Source organism: Agelaius phoeniceus, chromosome 7 (assembly GCF_051311805.1).
Source record: "Agelaius phoeniceus isolate bAgePho1 chromosome 7, bAgePho1.hap1, whole genome shotgun sequence".
NCBI classification, from domain to species: domain Eukaryota; kingdom Metazoa; phylum Chordata; class Aves; order Passeriformes; family Icteridae; genus Agelaius; species Agelaius phoeniceus.
This window is the reverse complement of record NC_135271.1, coordinates 25189978-25205851: the sequence shown is the minus strand read 5'-3', so window position 1 is coordinate 25205851 and position 15874 is coordinate 25189978. Positions and strand designations below refer to the sequence as shown.

General features: G+C 41.1%; 1 protein-coding gene across 10 annotated transcripts in view; it reads left to right on the top strand.

Moving 5' to 3' along the window:
* Positions 1–9170: 9170 nt before the first annotated feature.
* The window catches only part of ADAM23 (ADAM metallopeptidase domain 23), a 66105-nt gene continuing 59401 nt past the window's right edge, over positions 9171–15874 (top strand). For 5 of the 10 annotated variants that reach the window (XR_013183021.1, XM_054636618.2, XM_077181312.1 and 2 more), the window contains exons 1-2: positions 9172–9593; positions 10630–10856. Coding sequence is in view for 9 of the 10 variants with exons in the window: in XM_054636618.2 (XP_054492593.2) it covers positions 9440–9593; positions 10630–10856 (381 nt within the window). In the remaining variant the exon portion in view is untranslated. Of the gene's footprint in view, positions 9594–10629; positions 10857–15874 lie in introns of all 10 variants that reach the window. The other 5 variants (XM_054636617.2, XM_077181310.1, XM_077181307.1 and 2 more) reach the window with 2 other exon arrangements.

The following is a 15874-nucleotide window of genomic DNA, read 5'->3' as shown; positions in this document are numbered from 1 at the left end:
AGGTTTCAGGCATGGTACCTCCTAGGAGGTAACCTGTGCTCTTTTACACTGGTCTGGCTGCTGGGCTGCAGTGTAGATAGCTAAAGTCATGTTTAAAACAATTAGGCTGAAGAAAATAAAGTTATTCTTTAGCTAGCATTAAACAGGCTGACATTTTGAATGGAATTATTGAGAGGCCAGACTTCCTGAAGCAGAAAAATAATTGCATGAGTTTCTTGTGACTGTTACTTAGCAAAATAATGCAAAAGAAATACATTGGATCACGTTGGTTTTGATCTAGGAATTGTTTTATTATTTTATTGCAGTGATACTCCTTGTCTGCATCCATTCATCTACTGTTATTTCCCTCTTAGAGTTTGTAGGTGGTATAATGTTGTGATATACTATTGTATTGCCTAAACAGAGCCTGAATCAATGGATGGTAAAGGCTGTTTAAAAGCAGTTTTCTCTTCTACAAGAAAAGTCAATTTCTCTGTAAGCAGAATGAGCAAAAAGAGATATTTTGTGCTCAGCAGGATCTCTTTGGTAAATGGAGGTTTCATGGATTATGCAACTATATTGGAAAGCACCATAAATTTTGAGATGGGGCTGAAATAATGTTTTTTAAAAACCCAAAAACAGCAGGAAAACACCGTCCAGTGAGAAGGGCCTTGAAATGCCTTTGGCCAGCAGAGGTCAGACTGTCCTTTAGACTGTGTAGTTAATCTGCTTTGTACCTTTGGGCATGTTCCCCTGCTGTTTAATGCTCCAATCCACCAAGCTCTGCCAGCTGAAGCATATTAGTTTATTTATTTAAGAAATTCTTTTGCAATCCAAGCTCCACATGCAGTATCAGCACATGAGAACTGTAATAAAAATTAAGGAACTCAAGTTTCTCTGAGTCAATACTTTATTTTGCAGCCCTATGATCCAAGTTTTGTGTATGCATTTGATATGGGAATACTATTTGGTCTGAAATCCAATTTCATCAGCAGTGAGTTTTTTTTTAATTTTGGTTTTTGTTTAGGTACTTGATGCTTGCAATGTTTTGATTATCAGCAGACTGGTCCTTTTCAGCTACAAGTAGGAACAGCTAATTTTCTGGAGCTGCTTGTAGTAAGCAAACATTTTCTGCTGCAAGTTAATGCATTCCTATGGTTTTCTTAGTATTTATGTGAAATTCTTTAGCTGTGATACTGTAGATGGTGCAACAAAACCTGAACTATGGGTATGGACTGCTTTTGGTGATGCCTGTCTCCAAGCAGTAGCTGGCACCTGTGTGCACAGACAGCTGTGCCACATCCCTTGTGCTCACCTGCACCAAGAAATTGTTCTGGCATCATTGTACATGGAAGCCTTTGGTTTCTTAAGGAAACAACCTTGAGAAAAGAAGCAACCTTCTTCTTTATTTAGGGGGCTTCTGGTGTCCACAGGTAAAAAATAGGATGAAGAGAAGAGAAAGTGAAAGGTAGTTAATGTTGGAGCATTTCTTAGTCATAAGATACGGGTGGAATTTAAGAGAGAAAAGCAAATTAATTAATTCCTCATAAGAAGCAGTATTATAAGTAATAATAGAAAAAGTTGGTTTTGAGCTATAGGTTTTGAATAATAAACCTGTTCTTGGTAGTGGGGGGTATAAGAAAAGTAGCACTTTTTCCAGTCATGTATGCTACAAAGATACTCCATGCAGGATAAAATAGTGATGCTTTAATTTCCAAGGATGTCTTAAAAAACATGCTACATTTCCATAGTAACAACAAATAATAATGTGTGTTTAAACTTGTGGTTAACTAGTGGGATAAGCAATTCCAGAAAACCATGGGGAACATATGCTTATGGAGAAATAATAAGATCTTTGAAGGGTGACTAAGCATGGGTTCATGTGGGTGAAAGGAAAAATGAAAGCAGCGGGGTAAAGGACATAATTTCACATCCCCCAGGTGTGGGTTCTTGACATGACAATCCACATGGGAGGGCTCTGTGTGGCTCCTGTGGGTGTGAAAGAGGAGTATCCTCTTTCATGGTTGTGAGGACTTCAGTTTTTTTGTGCTCTAAAGATTCGTGGCTGAGATTTTTGTCCAGAAAATGAACATGAAGCCTGAGGGGGTTCATACTCATTGGGGAAAGGCTTTTTGGATCTTATTTGCATTTGTACCAAGATGACAAAGCAGAAGAAGCAAGCCCCTGAACTATCTGCTGCATTATGGCACCAGCAGCTCGAGTCTGGTGAAGCAGTAAAATATTGTTGGGTCATGATCCTTTCTGTGCTTTAAGAGATTGAAAATTTACTCAAGCTTCCTTAGGAAGCAAGAAATTAATAGCAGAAATTATGCAAAACATTCACTGAGATCTGTGCATAATTTCAATGCAATGTTACAAAACAACTACGTTGATACTCTCTTAGGGAGATGGGTCACGAGAATGACCAAATCTCTGACTAATCTCTGAGATTTGGGAATCCATAGGTCCAGAATGACTGTCAGGGACAAGCTGAAAGAGGACTTTCTTTGGTTGTGTATAAAACTTATAAGGAATTTAGTTTAGAAGATCTTTGGTGTGGGGATCATAACACACCAATCTGTGATCCGTGTCCAATATTCCAAGTTATTTTTGTGATAAAAAATATATTTTAGTAACTCATATGTGTTGGGGACACCCTAAGGATTTAGAGCAACAATTTGATAATACTCTGCACTGATTTTTCTTAAAAATTCAGACCATCTCTCTAGAGAAATGATGGTTAAATGTTTTAGGCTCTTTAGGGGAATCAGTGCCAATACCTAGATACAGCATCAAATAGGAATCTTTTAGGGTAACATGTTTCATGTCTGATTCATCCCTATGCCTAATTAGGGAAAGAGCAGGGAAACTGATCCAAATTTGTCTATAAAGAAAAGTCAGGATGCCTAATTGGATATAACAGTTTCTGGGGCTTTTTCCACCTGTTTCGTAGAGCTGCATTTTTTGGAAACACCAGGATTTTCCTCATGTGATGAACATTGCCACTTCTCAGCATTTTTACCCACCTTTTACAGCACAGTATGACAGCAGTGATGACAGCAGCAGCTGCAGCACAGGTGTCTCTCTTGAACACAAGACTGTGTACCTGAGCAGCACCTCAGCACCTGCCAATTATTGAAGGAAGAATATTTCTATTTTGGGGTGAGCATTGGAAAAGCAACTGTAACACCTTTAAATGCTGTCCACACCCAGTGAACCATCTTCCAAGCAGCAGCAGCTATAGATAGTAAGTTCCTTTTCCCAGTGAGGTTTAGTAGCTCAAGTGTGTGTTGTACTGGCATGGCCATATTCCTTCTGCTTCTTAGGCTAATGCAGCCTTTACTATTCAGGGCCTCTCTGTGCTAAAAGGTATTTCCAACTTCAGTCTCATGAAATTTTCACCTACCACTTGGGCTTACATGCTGTAAGCATTGAGAGCCTGGTCCTTTCTACCAGTAGAGGGAATGAGCTATTACTGCCAGTGTTGCCTCAGGAACAAAAGGGGGGCACAAGAAAAAATGGGTTTCTGTTGGGCATGAATGAATTTAGTCGGGGAAGGAAGAGGATTTGCTTAGCGATTCTAACCATGAGCTTCTGAAACAGCCTTCCAGAGGTAGCAGAAGGACAAACTCCCCAGTTAATCTTGAAGGCAGTGTATGGAAGGAACTGTGCAGTGGAATAGCCGGGGGCTGGACTTGATGATTCCAGAAATCTCTTGCAGTCCCCTTCTCCCCTGCACAAGTGTGTCAGGGAATGAGTGATGACATCATCCCTCCCCTTTCCAAAGCTGCACTGGAATAGCTGCAATCTAGCTTTTTTAGAACCTACCCCTTGGAAATGTTTGATCAGCTATGGCAAGTGCTTGGGATGTAGACTCCGTGTATTTTTTTTTGAAGGATATATAAATCAAAGTACATATCTAAGTAAGATTTCCCCTGCCACCCCATCTTACTTTCTTGACACTATTTTTACATTTTACCACACAAGAGTGAAACAAGCTAGCAAGAAGCAGGCTGCTGTCACAGCCAGAGTTAGAAGTGCTTGCTTATTAGAAGAGCAGCCTTTTTTTTGCCTGCTGGTGGCATATGTTTTACTTGCTAAGTATATGTGTATCAGAGGAGTTGACAAATGTGTTCTAGGTAGCCTCATTGACCAACATGTTTCTGCTGCTGTTCTCTCTCTCATTAATAATTTGGACAATATGGTGAATAATCGGCGTTTTTAGTATGAGAATATAAACTCTCACTGCGGTGTCTTGTGTACAATTAGTAGGAATCCTACTAAACAGCTTGTGAAATACTTCGGTTGTGAAGGCTTAGTTAATTGTACAGGAGGACACAGTGAATTAATTCTGAAATTAGTCTAGCACATTTATTCAAAATAATTTTTCCTGCATCCAGAATTAAACAATTTATTTCAAATTTCACCTGGATGCAATTTGAATTGCAATTAATAAACTCTCTGACCCCTTTGCTATTAGCAGCACATCTGTGTTCCCTTTCCTTCCCTGCTGAACACTGGTAAGATATATTCTTTTATCATTTTACTTTCTTCACTTGACCTAACATTAATATTTCACAGTGTTAAGGGGAGAGGGCTGGCAAGTATATCCTAATTACTGTGTATATTCTACCCTGGAGTGCTGGAACATACAGTGCTCACAAAAGAGTTCATTTGTGCAGTACCACTGGTGAGCAGAGTTATTAATGAAGATGTGCACACAGATCTCAATAAATGAGTGACAGTTCTGAGGAAAAAGTGACATTTGTTACTGTATTTTATTCTATAGTATTGCTGTGTTTAAAATAGTTTTGTGCCAAATATTTTACATAGTTCCACTACTGTACATAGATGGGAAAACTGTTTTTTGGGCTCTGTGGAACCAGGAAGTAGCAGGAGAAAGCTCTTCCTCTAAAGTGTATGAGGTTGAAACAAAAATGGAAAAGTGAAGGGTAATGGAAACCCATTTCTGTTAGATCTACAGTTTGGAAAGTGATGTCTGCTTCTGAACAATCTAGAGTCAGTGCTCTGTTTCTTGAAAATGTCTTATGTGTTTCTCACATTACTGTATCACTTAATGCTTCCCTGCTCCCTCAGTTACTGAAAAGTATTCAAAGAGGCTAAAATAAATAGAATAAATGAAAAGTACTGATTTTTCTGACTAAATGCTGTGTTGCTGCTGCATTGTTAGGTGGTGGGATGTGTAGCAAGAAATGGTCATATCATTACAAAAAATTCTAACAACAATATTCCCTTTCACTCTACTTACTGTGGAGCTCTTTAAGAATAGCTGAACGTGGAGAATTGGTGAGTATTCAAATATGAATGATTAAAACCAGTTATGCTAATGCAGTGCATTGTTCATTGCAATTACCAGGTTTCTTCTCAGTATAAATTACCCATACTTACACTGCATATGATACAAAGTAAGGAAATATGGGTGGCATGAAGTTTCAGTACAGCTTTGTCTTCACTGTTAACCCCCTGTTGAGAAATAGAGAATGGCTATCACCCTCTTTGCATGCAGATTACAGGTTGCGTGCATTACTTACCTGCCAGCTAATGAGGTTCTATTGTTCAAAGTCCCCCGTGTAATTACCACTTTTTAGACTTGCAGCATGGTTGGTAGCCCTCCTAGAGCTGTTAGATTTCTTCTGTTATTTACAGCATTGGCTGGGCTATTTGCTATTGCAAATAAAAAGGAAATTTCTCTTTACAGGGGTCTGTCATTTTGTCCTGTGTGTACAGCACAGAGCAAAGCAGGACCCTAGCTGAGCCTGCTAGTGTGGCAATAATGTGAGTAAATCAGAACCAGACCTGACTTCTGCTCTTCTCTGGGGACAGAGTTCAGCAATATCTGCTTCTGCCATGCTGTTTGTGCTGCCTGCACTCCATGGCTTTTATACCTTTCATTGCCAGGCTCAGTCTGGAGCTGCCCAGCTGGAATCACCTGTTATTGCCAAAGTGACAGACTATGCTCATGCTTTACTCCTCTCTAATGAACATCACTGTTGTAAATTTGAGTTGTGTTTATGGCATCCTTGCAAAGACTTTTTGATAAATCAGTCACCCATGTTTTCATCTGCTGAATTTGTCTTCTTCATATTCCATCTGCAACAGAAATAGTCCTCTTCCTGTTAAAACAAAAACCAGTTTTTCTCTGTGGGACTATCTAGGAATATTCTACTTGCTTACTTGATCCTCAAAAAAAATATTAGATAAAAAACTACTGTTGAAATCTAGAAATTATCTTTGTTTCCTAGTAAGATACTGTCTTGTGCTCACTCAGAAAGATCAGTATTATTTAGGCTTTGTAAGTATTATTTAGGCTTTAAACCCATATTTTACATAAAGATTTTCCCAGGACAAGTGATATGGTGGCTTTTTTCAGGTGACATTAGAAAAGGCATTTGATTGTGTTAGAAGTTTGTTATCTTTATGGCTGGGTTAGCAGAGTCTGGACCAACATCTTCCACCTGAGTATCAATATAAACAGCCAAGATTATAATCAGCAGTTTTGCATCTGAAGCCTTTTTTATTTGAATTGTGACACTACGAAATTTCATCCTGTGTGCTCACTGCCCCCCGCCCTGAAAAAGGAGGAAGGAATTGGAAACCTCTGGGCAATCATCTGAAGTTGTGATGTAAAGTCTATTTAACCCCCTGATGGAAAGTATGTGTGTACCTTGCATGGTACACATTTGCTCCCCAGCCAGTCTTGAGGCTCCAGCTGTCAGCTGTTTCCTGTGTGCTTCTGACTTAGATGTTTCAATTTCTTTCACTGGATACAGATGCTGCAATGATACATGCTTCTGGTATTTTGTTTTCAGACATCTGCAGAGCAATATATCTGGGATTATTTCATAGCGTCTTTCAAAGTTGAAAGCACGTTAAAAAAACAAAACCAAACAAAAAACCCAAACAAAAAACAGCTGTCATTTGTAGTAGGACACTTCATCTTGAGCTGATTATGCTCTGTGAACTGCATATGACCATCTGAAGGTTTCTAGCAGGTTTATGAGGCACAGCTTGAGTTAGATGTCCATCAGGGCTTTGGAGAGTAAGCATGCATGCTTTAGATGGTTCTTCAGGTGATTGTTTCTGCTGGAGGCTTGTACATGAGTTAAAAAAACTTGAGAAAATCTTTGCCCTAGACCACCTTTGTACAAAAAGGAAATAATTTTCTACCCTCAAAATCTGGCTGGCAAATTCAGGACCAAATAGTTTCAGACAGCAGGTGTTTCCAGTGTTCATTGTTGCTAGACTGTTTCTTGTGTGCAATGAAAGTTTCTGGATTTTTTAAAATTGTATGGTCATTCTACTCTTTTTCTCTTTGCTAGTAAATTATTTTCTAAAATTGTATTTATTTTAGATTTGAATGCATTGACATAACTGATCCTTTGTTCTGTTTATATGTTTATGGGGAGAAACATGAGCTGCTGTTGTTTGAAATATTCTAGTGATATCTAATGATGAGGAACAGCTGGGCTGGGTGGGCTGCATGGAAAATGCCTGGAAATGTGAGATTTAAGGAAGACCATTTTATGTAGAAAATGGGTATAGCTTTCTCATTAGACCTAGACCACAGTTTTATTTTTTTTTTTTTACCCCTGGCAATACATGGATCTGTCTTTTCAAAGTGTTTGTCTGCTGCTACACACCTAGATTTTGAGTTTCCACAAGCAGCATCTATTTAACTGGCATGATAATTCAGATTTAATTGTTTTAAAAACTAATAACACTACTGTTATGAAGTAGTCTGCATGGTAATGATCTGTAAAACTGCTTATACTTTTAAATTAACAAGGATAATGAAGTCAGGCTGGAATGTAGAGAAATTATGTGAAACAGAACACTACCTATCTTTCTGGAAATCCATGTGGTATGCAGACTCAGCTTAGAAGGTATAAACTGACAAATAAAAAACTATATCCAGACCAAAAAAAAAAAGGAAACATCTTTATTTCCTCAGCAGCAAGACTTGCACCAAAATAAAGCATATCTGCTCCTGGGTATTAGAAGTCTGCTGGGCAAAATGTTTGCTAAGAAATCCATATCTAAACCTGTCTCTGAACTCAGGTTTTCTGACTCCTGAAGTCACAGTATGAATACAAAACAGCAGATTCATCTTCTCATATCTCTTTGAAGTTATTTTTATCTTTGCAACTATTCTTCATCTTGGTGGTTCACCCCAGGCATGCTGGACTGGAGCTGTGAGAGATGCTATTCACTGCACAGAAATGCACCAGTCCTTGTGCTTGTAGTCCAGCCTGCCTGCTGCTGAACACAGCACCGCAGAGTGGATTTACACCAGGTCAGAATCTGACCATGCATCTCCCTGCAGTCCTCCTCTTAGTTTATTGTGCACATATCCGTTTTCTTTGTAATATCTGTGCACTTTTTTGGTAGCATTTGGTTCTCACCTCCATCCCCCTTCATTGCAGGGGTTAGTTAGCTGCAGTCAGTGAGGATGAGCGGGGCCCAGGGACCAAAGAGAACGCCGGGGGGGTGCAAGGAGCAGAGCTGTGAGATGGAGGCGTTAGGAGGGAGGAAAGGGGGGAGCCTGAAGCTCCGCACAACACGTGGAGCAGGGGCTGCTCGTGCATCCCTCTGCAGTGGCTGGGGACTGCCTGCTCTGAAATGCCTCCACTTGCAGCGCTGCCCCTGCTCTCAGGAGAGCAAAGCTGCCCCAGCTGCAGGTCAATGGCTCCGGAGACTCCTCCGAACTTTGCTCAGGGCTGATGCATTTCAAAGCAATTTCACCCTGCGTGAAAGTTCTTTAAAACAGTTCCCAAACCCAGCTGTTTGCAGCTGTGCCCACGTCAGGGGACTGGTCTGAGCGCTACGCCTCGGGCAGCCGCGCACCCGCTCCCAGCTGCCGCTTCAGCCCTTTCGGCCGCGCCCCTCCGCTCCGGCCCGGAGCAGCTCTGCGCGCAGCTGGCGGCGGTCACCCCGCCGGCAGGCAGCACCTCACTCTCGGCTGCCCAGCGGGCGGCGGCACCCGCGACCGGCGGGGCGCGGGCGTGCCGGGGAAGCGGCGGTAGCCGCGTCCGGCCGGTGCCCGCGGGCAGCACATCGGACAGCGGCCGCTGCCCCGCCCGGCCCGGCCCGGCCCGCCGCGAGCGCGCGTGCGCGGGGCCGCGCGGCCGGGGGCGGGCGCGGAAGGTGCGCGCGCGCCGCCGCCCGCCCGCGCTGGCGCTGAGGTGTCGAGGCGGTGCCGGTGTGTCCCTCACGGCGGCGGCAGGAGCCGCACGGGCGGTGCCGCTGCAGGGACCCGCCCGCCCCCGCGCTGAGGTGCCGCTGTGTCCCTCGCGGCGGCGGCGGCGGCGGCGGCAGGAGCCGCACGGGCGGTGCCGCTGCGGGGACCCGCCCGCGCCGCTCCGCCCGCGCCTCCCGGGCACAGCCCGCCGGCCGTGAGGGCTGTGCCGCGCTGCCCCCCCGCCCCGGGGCGCTATGAGCCATGAAGCCGCCCGGCAGCAACTCCCTGCGGCAGCCTGGCTGCGGCGGCCGCCGCCGCCCCGCGCTCCTGCCGCTCCTCGGCCGCCTCGTCTCGCTGCTCCTGCTCCTCCATGGCTCCTCTGTCCCCCGGGCCCGCGCGGCTGCAGCGGCCGCCGGTGGGTATGGCGGGGGTGCGGGTGCTTGAGGTGTCTGCGGCCCCTCGGCCGTCGTCCCCCGCGATAAACCCCGGCAACATCCATTTCCCTTCAACCATTCCTTCCTCCCTTCCCGCTCCCAGCTTTGTGTACGTGTCTGTGTCGGCGTGTGTAACCCGGGGCTCAGTTAAGGTTTCGCTGGCTTGCTTGCTTTCACAAAGGAGAGGGACGTGCGGTGCCGGTGCTGCAGTGTGTTAGGGATGCTGCCCGTGAGGGATGCGACACAAAAAGCTCCGGTGGGCTTTGGATGTGTCACGGTGCGTGTGGACGGCGATCCGCTAATTTGTCTGCTTGGGGTCGGGTTTTCGGGTGTGCTTTGTTGTTTATTTGCGCTTGGTTGTCTATAGGTGACATGTGGAATGCTCTGAATGCAGTCTGTTTGTGCATCATGTTATTATTGTTGGTACATTGCCGTTACCTTGTAATATTGTTGTGTTGTTACATCGCGTTGATTGACTGTCTTGAAATTTCAATGAAGAAAGATACCAGATTTCTTTTCAAAGGCTGCTACTGAAGTAAAGGGCTCTTGTCAAAGTTAAAAGAAGTAGAAATCAATTACCTTTACATAATAGGAAGTTTAGCATTCAGTGCACATGGACTCTGAATTCAGTGTATGTTAGCAACACTGGGAGTATTCTTAGCGTTTTGTAGATTTTTTTTTTTTGGTGAAAGAATTTAGCTATGCAAGAGGAGGTAGGGGGTAACTACATATCCATTAAGTTGAGGATTTTTTCCTCCTGAAGGTTGAGAAGTATTAAAATATTTATAATCTATGCATATGAAAATGTAGATTAATGCAATTAAATAAATAATGTTCTTTCTGAAACCATTTTATATGCAAAAAATGAATCAAATCTAGCTCAGTGAGTAAGCTATCTTTTTGTTTGCTTGAGTAATTAGTAAAATGTTAGAAAACTGCAAGGAACTATGTAGCTTTTTCATGGAAATAAACACATTCTGCCATGGAATTTATGGCTGGCATATCTTTCTTCCCCAGGCCTGCACTGGAATGAAACAGCAAGTGGTATAGAGGAAGTACTGGCAGATGAAGAGAGTACATTTCAACAGAGTAACAGCAGTAACAGTAAAAATAACAGCTACAGCAATGCAATCCAGAAAGAAATCACACTGCCTTCAAGACTAATCTATTACATCAACAGAGACTCTGAGACCCCTTACCATATCCTGGATACCAGGGCAAGGCACCAGCAGAAACATGACAAGGTAGAGTAAAAAGAGGCTCATCTGCAGAATTTTCAAAACTGTGATATGTGACGTGAAACTGTGTTTGTTTTGGTCTGTAGGATATTCAAGCCTTAATGGTGGTCCCTACCACAATTTTTAGAAATTAAGGGAGTACATGTAATTAAACAAGAATGTAATTTCCCTTGTGTTAACTTAAAGATAATTATTTTGAATTCCAGAACGGTTCAGAAACTGAACTGTAGATAAAACAAATTAGAATTATGTGAGGTTGACTTGACTAATCAGCGTTAGATTCTGGTGTCTTCACTTTTGATACACAGCCATCAACAAAATGTTTCTTCCAAAATAGCTCTAGACTGCAGAAGTACCTGCATAGGGAGCTTCTTTGGAATCCTAAACTTGCAGCATAAATTACTTAGCTTTGAGTGTGCCATGCACTACCTAATAAATGCAACATTCATTTCCTGCCACTGCATGGCCGGTGAAGACCACTGTAAATGTTACTATTTTTTGTCAAACAGTATCTGCGTTCTTCATATTTTATGGCAAGATCTAGTATTACATTTTGTATGGATGCACCTAGTAAGTTGTTTGGGGTTTTTTTCCTCCTGAAATTATATGGAATTGAACAAACTTTGGTTTTGGGAATAACTTTGTAAAGAAATAAACCTGTCTAAACAATATCACTTAGTACCCTTTAAATTAATTTCGTCCCATTTTTATAAATCTTAATTAAAAAAATTAATTTCTTCCTACAGGGTAAAAGATAAAGTGAAGGTAAAGATGGTTTGAATATAAAGAGGTAGGGAAGAGACAACAGAGCAAGCCAGTGTGTATGATATTACTGAAGGACTTAGCTATAATGGAGTTCCCACCCATTGAAATTTTAGACCGTGAATTTAATACGTGTGGTATGTCCTTATGCTGATATTGATTATGTGCCATTTCAGACGTGGAGTTAATAAGAAGGCACTGAATAATCTTAAAAAAAAAAGGTTGAGGTACCTGTATAATTTTTATTTTTTAATAGGAAGAAAGGTTGCTTCCTAGCTTCTTGAACATGGATACTGGTGTGTGCTTTTGGATGCATCTCAGTATATGAATATGTTATGGTTGGCACAGAAAAGCTTTCTATTGGAAACTGGAGCTACTTAAGAGAACACTACATTCACAACTAATATTCTTTCAAGTGACTCCACTCTTTTAAATACACTTAGAACACCAAGGTCTTGCTGTTCCCCTCTTGGGAAGAAAGGGATTTAAAAGTGCTTGCAGACTTGCTTTTGGGAATAATGCTTCTTCCATGTTGCTGTATGTTGGTTTGAAATCCACTGGGGACAATGTCTACCAATCTCTGTGCTTACCCAGCACTGCCCACGAGAACGTTGCTGTTCCTTCCTATGCCCTACCTTGTATCTTCGTGTTGGAGTAAAGCTCTGCAGAAATCAGTGCTGACAGAATTGGTATTGATTTCCTTGGGCATGCTTGCTGCTGACTATTGTGTAAAGTGGATCTTCTTTCTACTCACTGTGTCCCTTTTAAGCACAGGGAATGCTAATGCTGCAGTTTTTCCCACAGAAGGGTTCCTCAGTCCTGGGCCTTCATGGAGAGTGACATTATATTGACGTCATTCTTCTGGCATGAAATTTCGATTGTTTTGTATTTATTGTTTATGTTTAATTGAAGGAAAGAGTTGATTATGTTCATTGTCTAGATGGAGTTTTGTATGTCTTGCTTCTGGTCATTGTACCTGACGTCTTCACCCCCAGCTTGCATCTTGTGCATTTCCTTGGTATTATATTATCTTCTTCTGTTTAAGATTTGCTATGATCTTCTCTGTAGAGCATTAATCGGGGCAGGGGGAAGTCTGGATGTTGTAAAAAGAAAACCCAAACAACAACCCATAAACAAAACAATGCAATTGATTATGAAAGATACCCAGGGGTTGGCTTTGACTTAGTGGGGGGATTCTTTTCAATACTGGCTTTTATCCTTCCCAAAATTAAAAGATATATATGGTAATAAAGATATATATGAGGTATATAAGGTATATATGGTAATATAAAGGTATATGTGGTAATATAAAGGTATATAAGATATATATGGTAATAAATCCTACCTGTGAGATTTTGATGTCTCTTATTGGTAATTAAGAGAAGTAGTTAGGTAAATAACAAATAACAAAATATAGTTAGGTAAAGAAAGACATCTGTATTTAGGATTTTTTTAATAACATGTGAAAAAAGTTAAGACAGCCTTCTATATGTACAGAGTGGAAAATTTTGAGGAAAAAATGTTTTTGTTGTTCTTTCACTGTTCTTGGGACTATACACTTTAACCTCTATTTTCTTGTCAACCTTAATATGCCATTTATAGGCATATGATGTGGAAACAGTCCCTAACTATTGATAATATTCCGTAGACTCCTTTCTGTGGAACTTCTCTACAGTGGTCAGAATAATGTAATATGGCAAGTTTCTGGGATTAGGCCTGAATGCCTCAGAAATGCTGAGTCACTATAAGGAGAGGATGAGACTAGAAGAAATGATGTGCATATGGGAAGAAAGAGATTGGAGAAGTTGGAGAAATATAATTATGTAAAATTGTTTAAAATATTTTTTAAAAATCATGTCCCAAAAGTAAGGGTCTGCAATGTTCTTCATGAAATGTTGGTAGAAATTAACCACTGGAAACAGTGTAGCAGAGAATAAAGCCCCCATAAATAATAAGTTACTTTCTTAGTACTGATTTTCTCTATCCCCTTTTGGTGAAATGTCATCATATTGAGAAGGCGTTTGTCATCAAGACCCTCTCGCATTCCTCCTTCTTGGAAAAAGCTTTTTATCACTGCTAAAAGAAAGAAATGTTCACCACAGTTTTGACAAAGTGATCTATCTCCAAGGGGGCAGAGTTTGAGTATATACTTTATTTTATCTTTGTGCTCTTAAAAAGGCAGATTTTAAATACTTGATGCTTGAAAACTCTGAATTCTGTGTACCTGTTTCCTCATAGTCGAATTAAGAGTAGCTGGTTTTGAGTTCTTCTGAAGTTATTTTTAGTGCAAAATGCTCAAAAATGAACATCTATTTATAAAAACACACTGAAGAAACTCACAGGAATCCATAAAATTGATGAAGAGGTCTGAGTCACCTGTGGTCTTTTTAAGCTTCTGCAGGTGGATGTAGTATTTTGAAGGAACTGTTAATCTCTTTATTGAACTGGATGACTGCTTTGGTTCATTTTCATAGGCTACATGCACAAGATTTTAGGAGCTAGCTGGAAGACTGCGTGGGGCACAGCTTGTTACAAAAAGCTAGGAGCAAGTCCTTACAGTGGCCAGCAGAAGGAAAAATCCTGCAATGCAAGGTGTTTGAAGATAATAGGATTGCTGGAGAAACAGAGCCCAGGGCAACCTTAGCAAATTTTGAGTGGAAAATAACTCAAACTGGATTCATATGGAGGCTGACTGTATCTGCTGGAGAGTTTCTGAATCAGAAGTTTTCAGGAGCTGTAAAGGAACCATCTCTTCATGCATAATTATAAGCTGTTAATGTGATTTTTGGGAAGGAGAGAGGTGTTAGGAAAGCTGTTTTGCAGATCCTAAAGAGGAAAAAATAAGGAAGAGTACTTTTGACTATGACGATATTCCCCCTTCCCTAAAAAAGTTTGATTTATTTTGAGCTATTTTTCATGGGGTGGAACTCCAGGTGTTTCTGATCAGGTCAGGTGTTTGTCATTTACATAAAGAACATACTCCTGCCAGGTGGATGCAATAATTTTTGCTATGTTGCCTTGCTTTAAAGGTTGAGATACAGTGCTGTCTCAGTCCTCTATGTAATTTTTGTATGCAGCATGTGAAAGTTGAGAGGAAAACATCCTTAAGATGAAGGAAAACAACTCTTTTCTATTTAAAAGGAAGCAGTATTGAAAGAAGAGCAGGTTTGGGTTTTTTTTGTTGTTGTTGAAGAATCTTTGTGGTATTTCAGCTGGCTTTGTCTTTTCTTTCTTTTTCCCTGTGGTGCAGCTTCAGTTTGCACTACTTGTAAATGGAAGATTGTGTGTACTTTTTTTTTTCTATTCTATATTGAATTTATAGTAATGCAAAAGGCTTATCTTGACTCTGTGTCTTCAGTAGTTACTAACAGGAGGATTGAAATTGGTCTTCCAGTCTTTTGTTTCTCCAAGTAGATTTTCCTTATGCCAACTTCAGCTAGATTTAGATCTTTGTTTCTTAGCTGAAATGCAGGTCATGTTATTTCTACAACTTCTTAAGTTCTTTTTTTTAAATGTATTTCTGGATTCTTTCATGAGCTTCACACAACAACCTATGAAAGGTTTAATTTCCTAAGTTTTAGGTAGCACAACACTTGTACTTGCTATGCCTTGTTCTGAAATAGAAATACATGAAGTTTATAGGTTTTCTAGCATTTGCAGAAAGCTGAGTACTGCAGGAAAGTGGCCCAAGAGAGGGATGCACTACTTTGTAGAGTCTTACCAAAAAATCCTCAAGGGGGATATGGCTTTGGAGGCCGGTGTTACTACGGAAGGGTATCTAAGTATTGCCATGGTGGGAGAGAAGGGTGAGTTCTGTCCTGTGGGGTTTAGATACACAACAGTAGCATTGCTTCCAGGGGTCTTTTTTCATATGCCCATGACTGTTCTTTCAAAGAACAGTCTTCGAGGCTTGGGGTTCAAGTGCATCAAAGTAACTCCTCTATTGTTAAAGTCCAGAGACAAATCATCAACAAGAGGTTTTCTGAAATGCTGTACGTTTTAAACATCAGTTTTCACGTGCTGCTGGGACATTTATGTATTCTGTTTCAATATGAAATGCTTTATTTCCAGGGAGTAGTGGAAGGTTGTTTCGGTGGATGTGCCACACAGTGGAATGTAACCAAATGCTAGAAGAGGGAATGGTTTCTGTATGGGATCTGAGGATAGGCCAACAAGCTGAAAGCAGGATTAGGAACTAATGTGTAGTACGTCATGTTGACTTGTGACAAAACTAAGGCTATTATTAGAATGGAGGTCTAGAG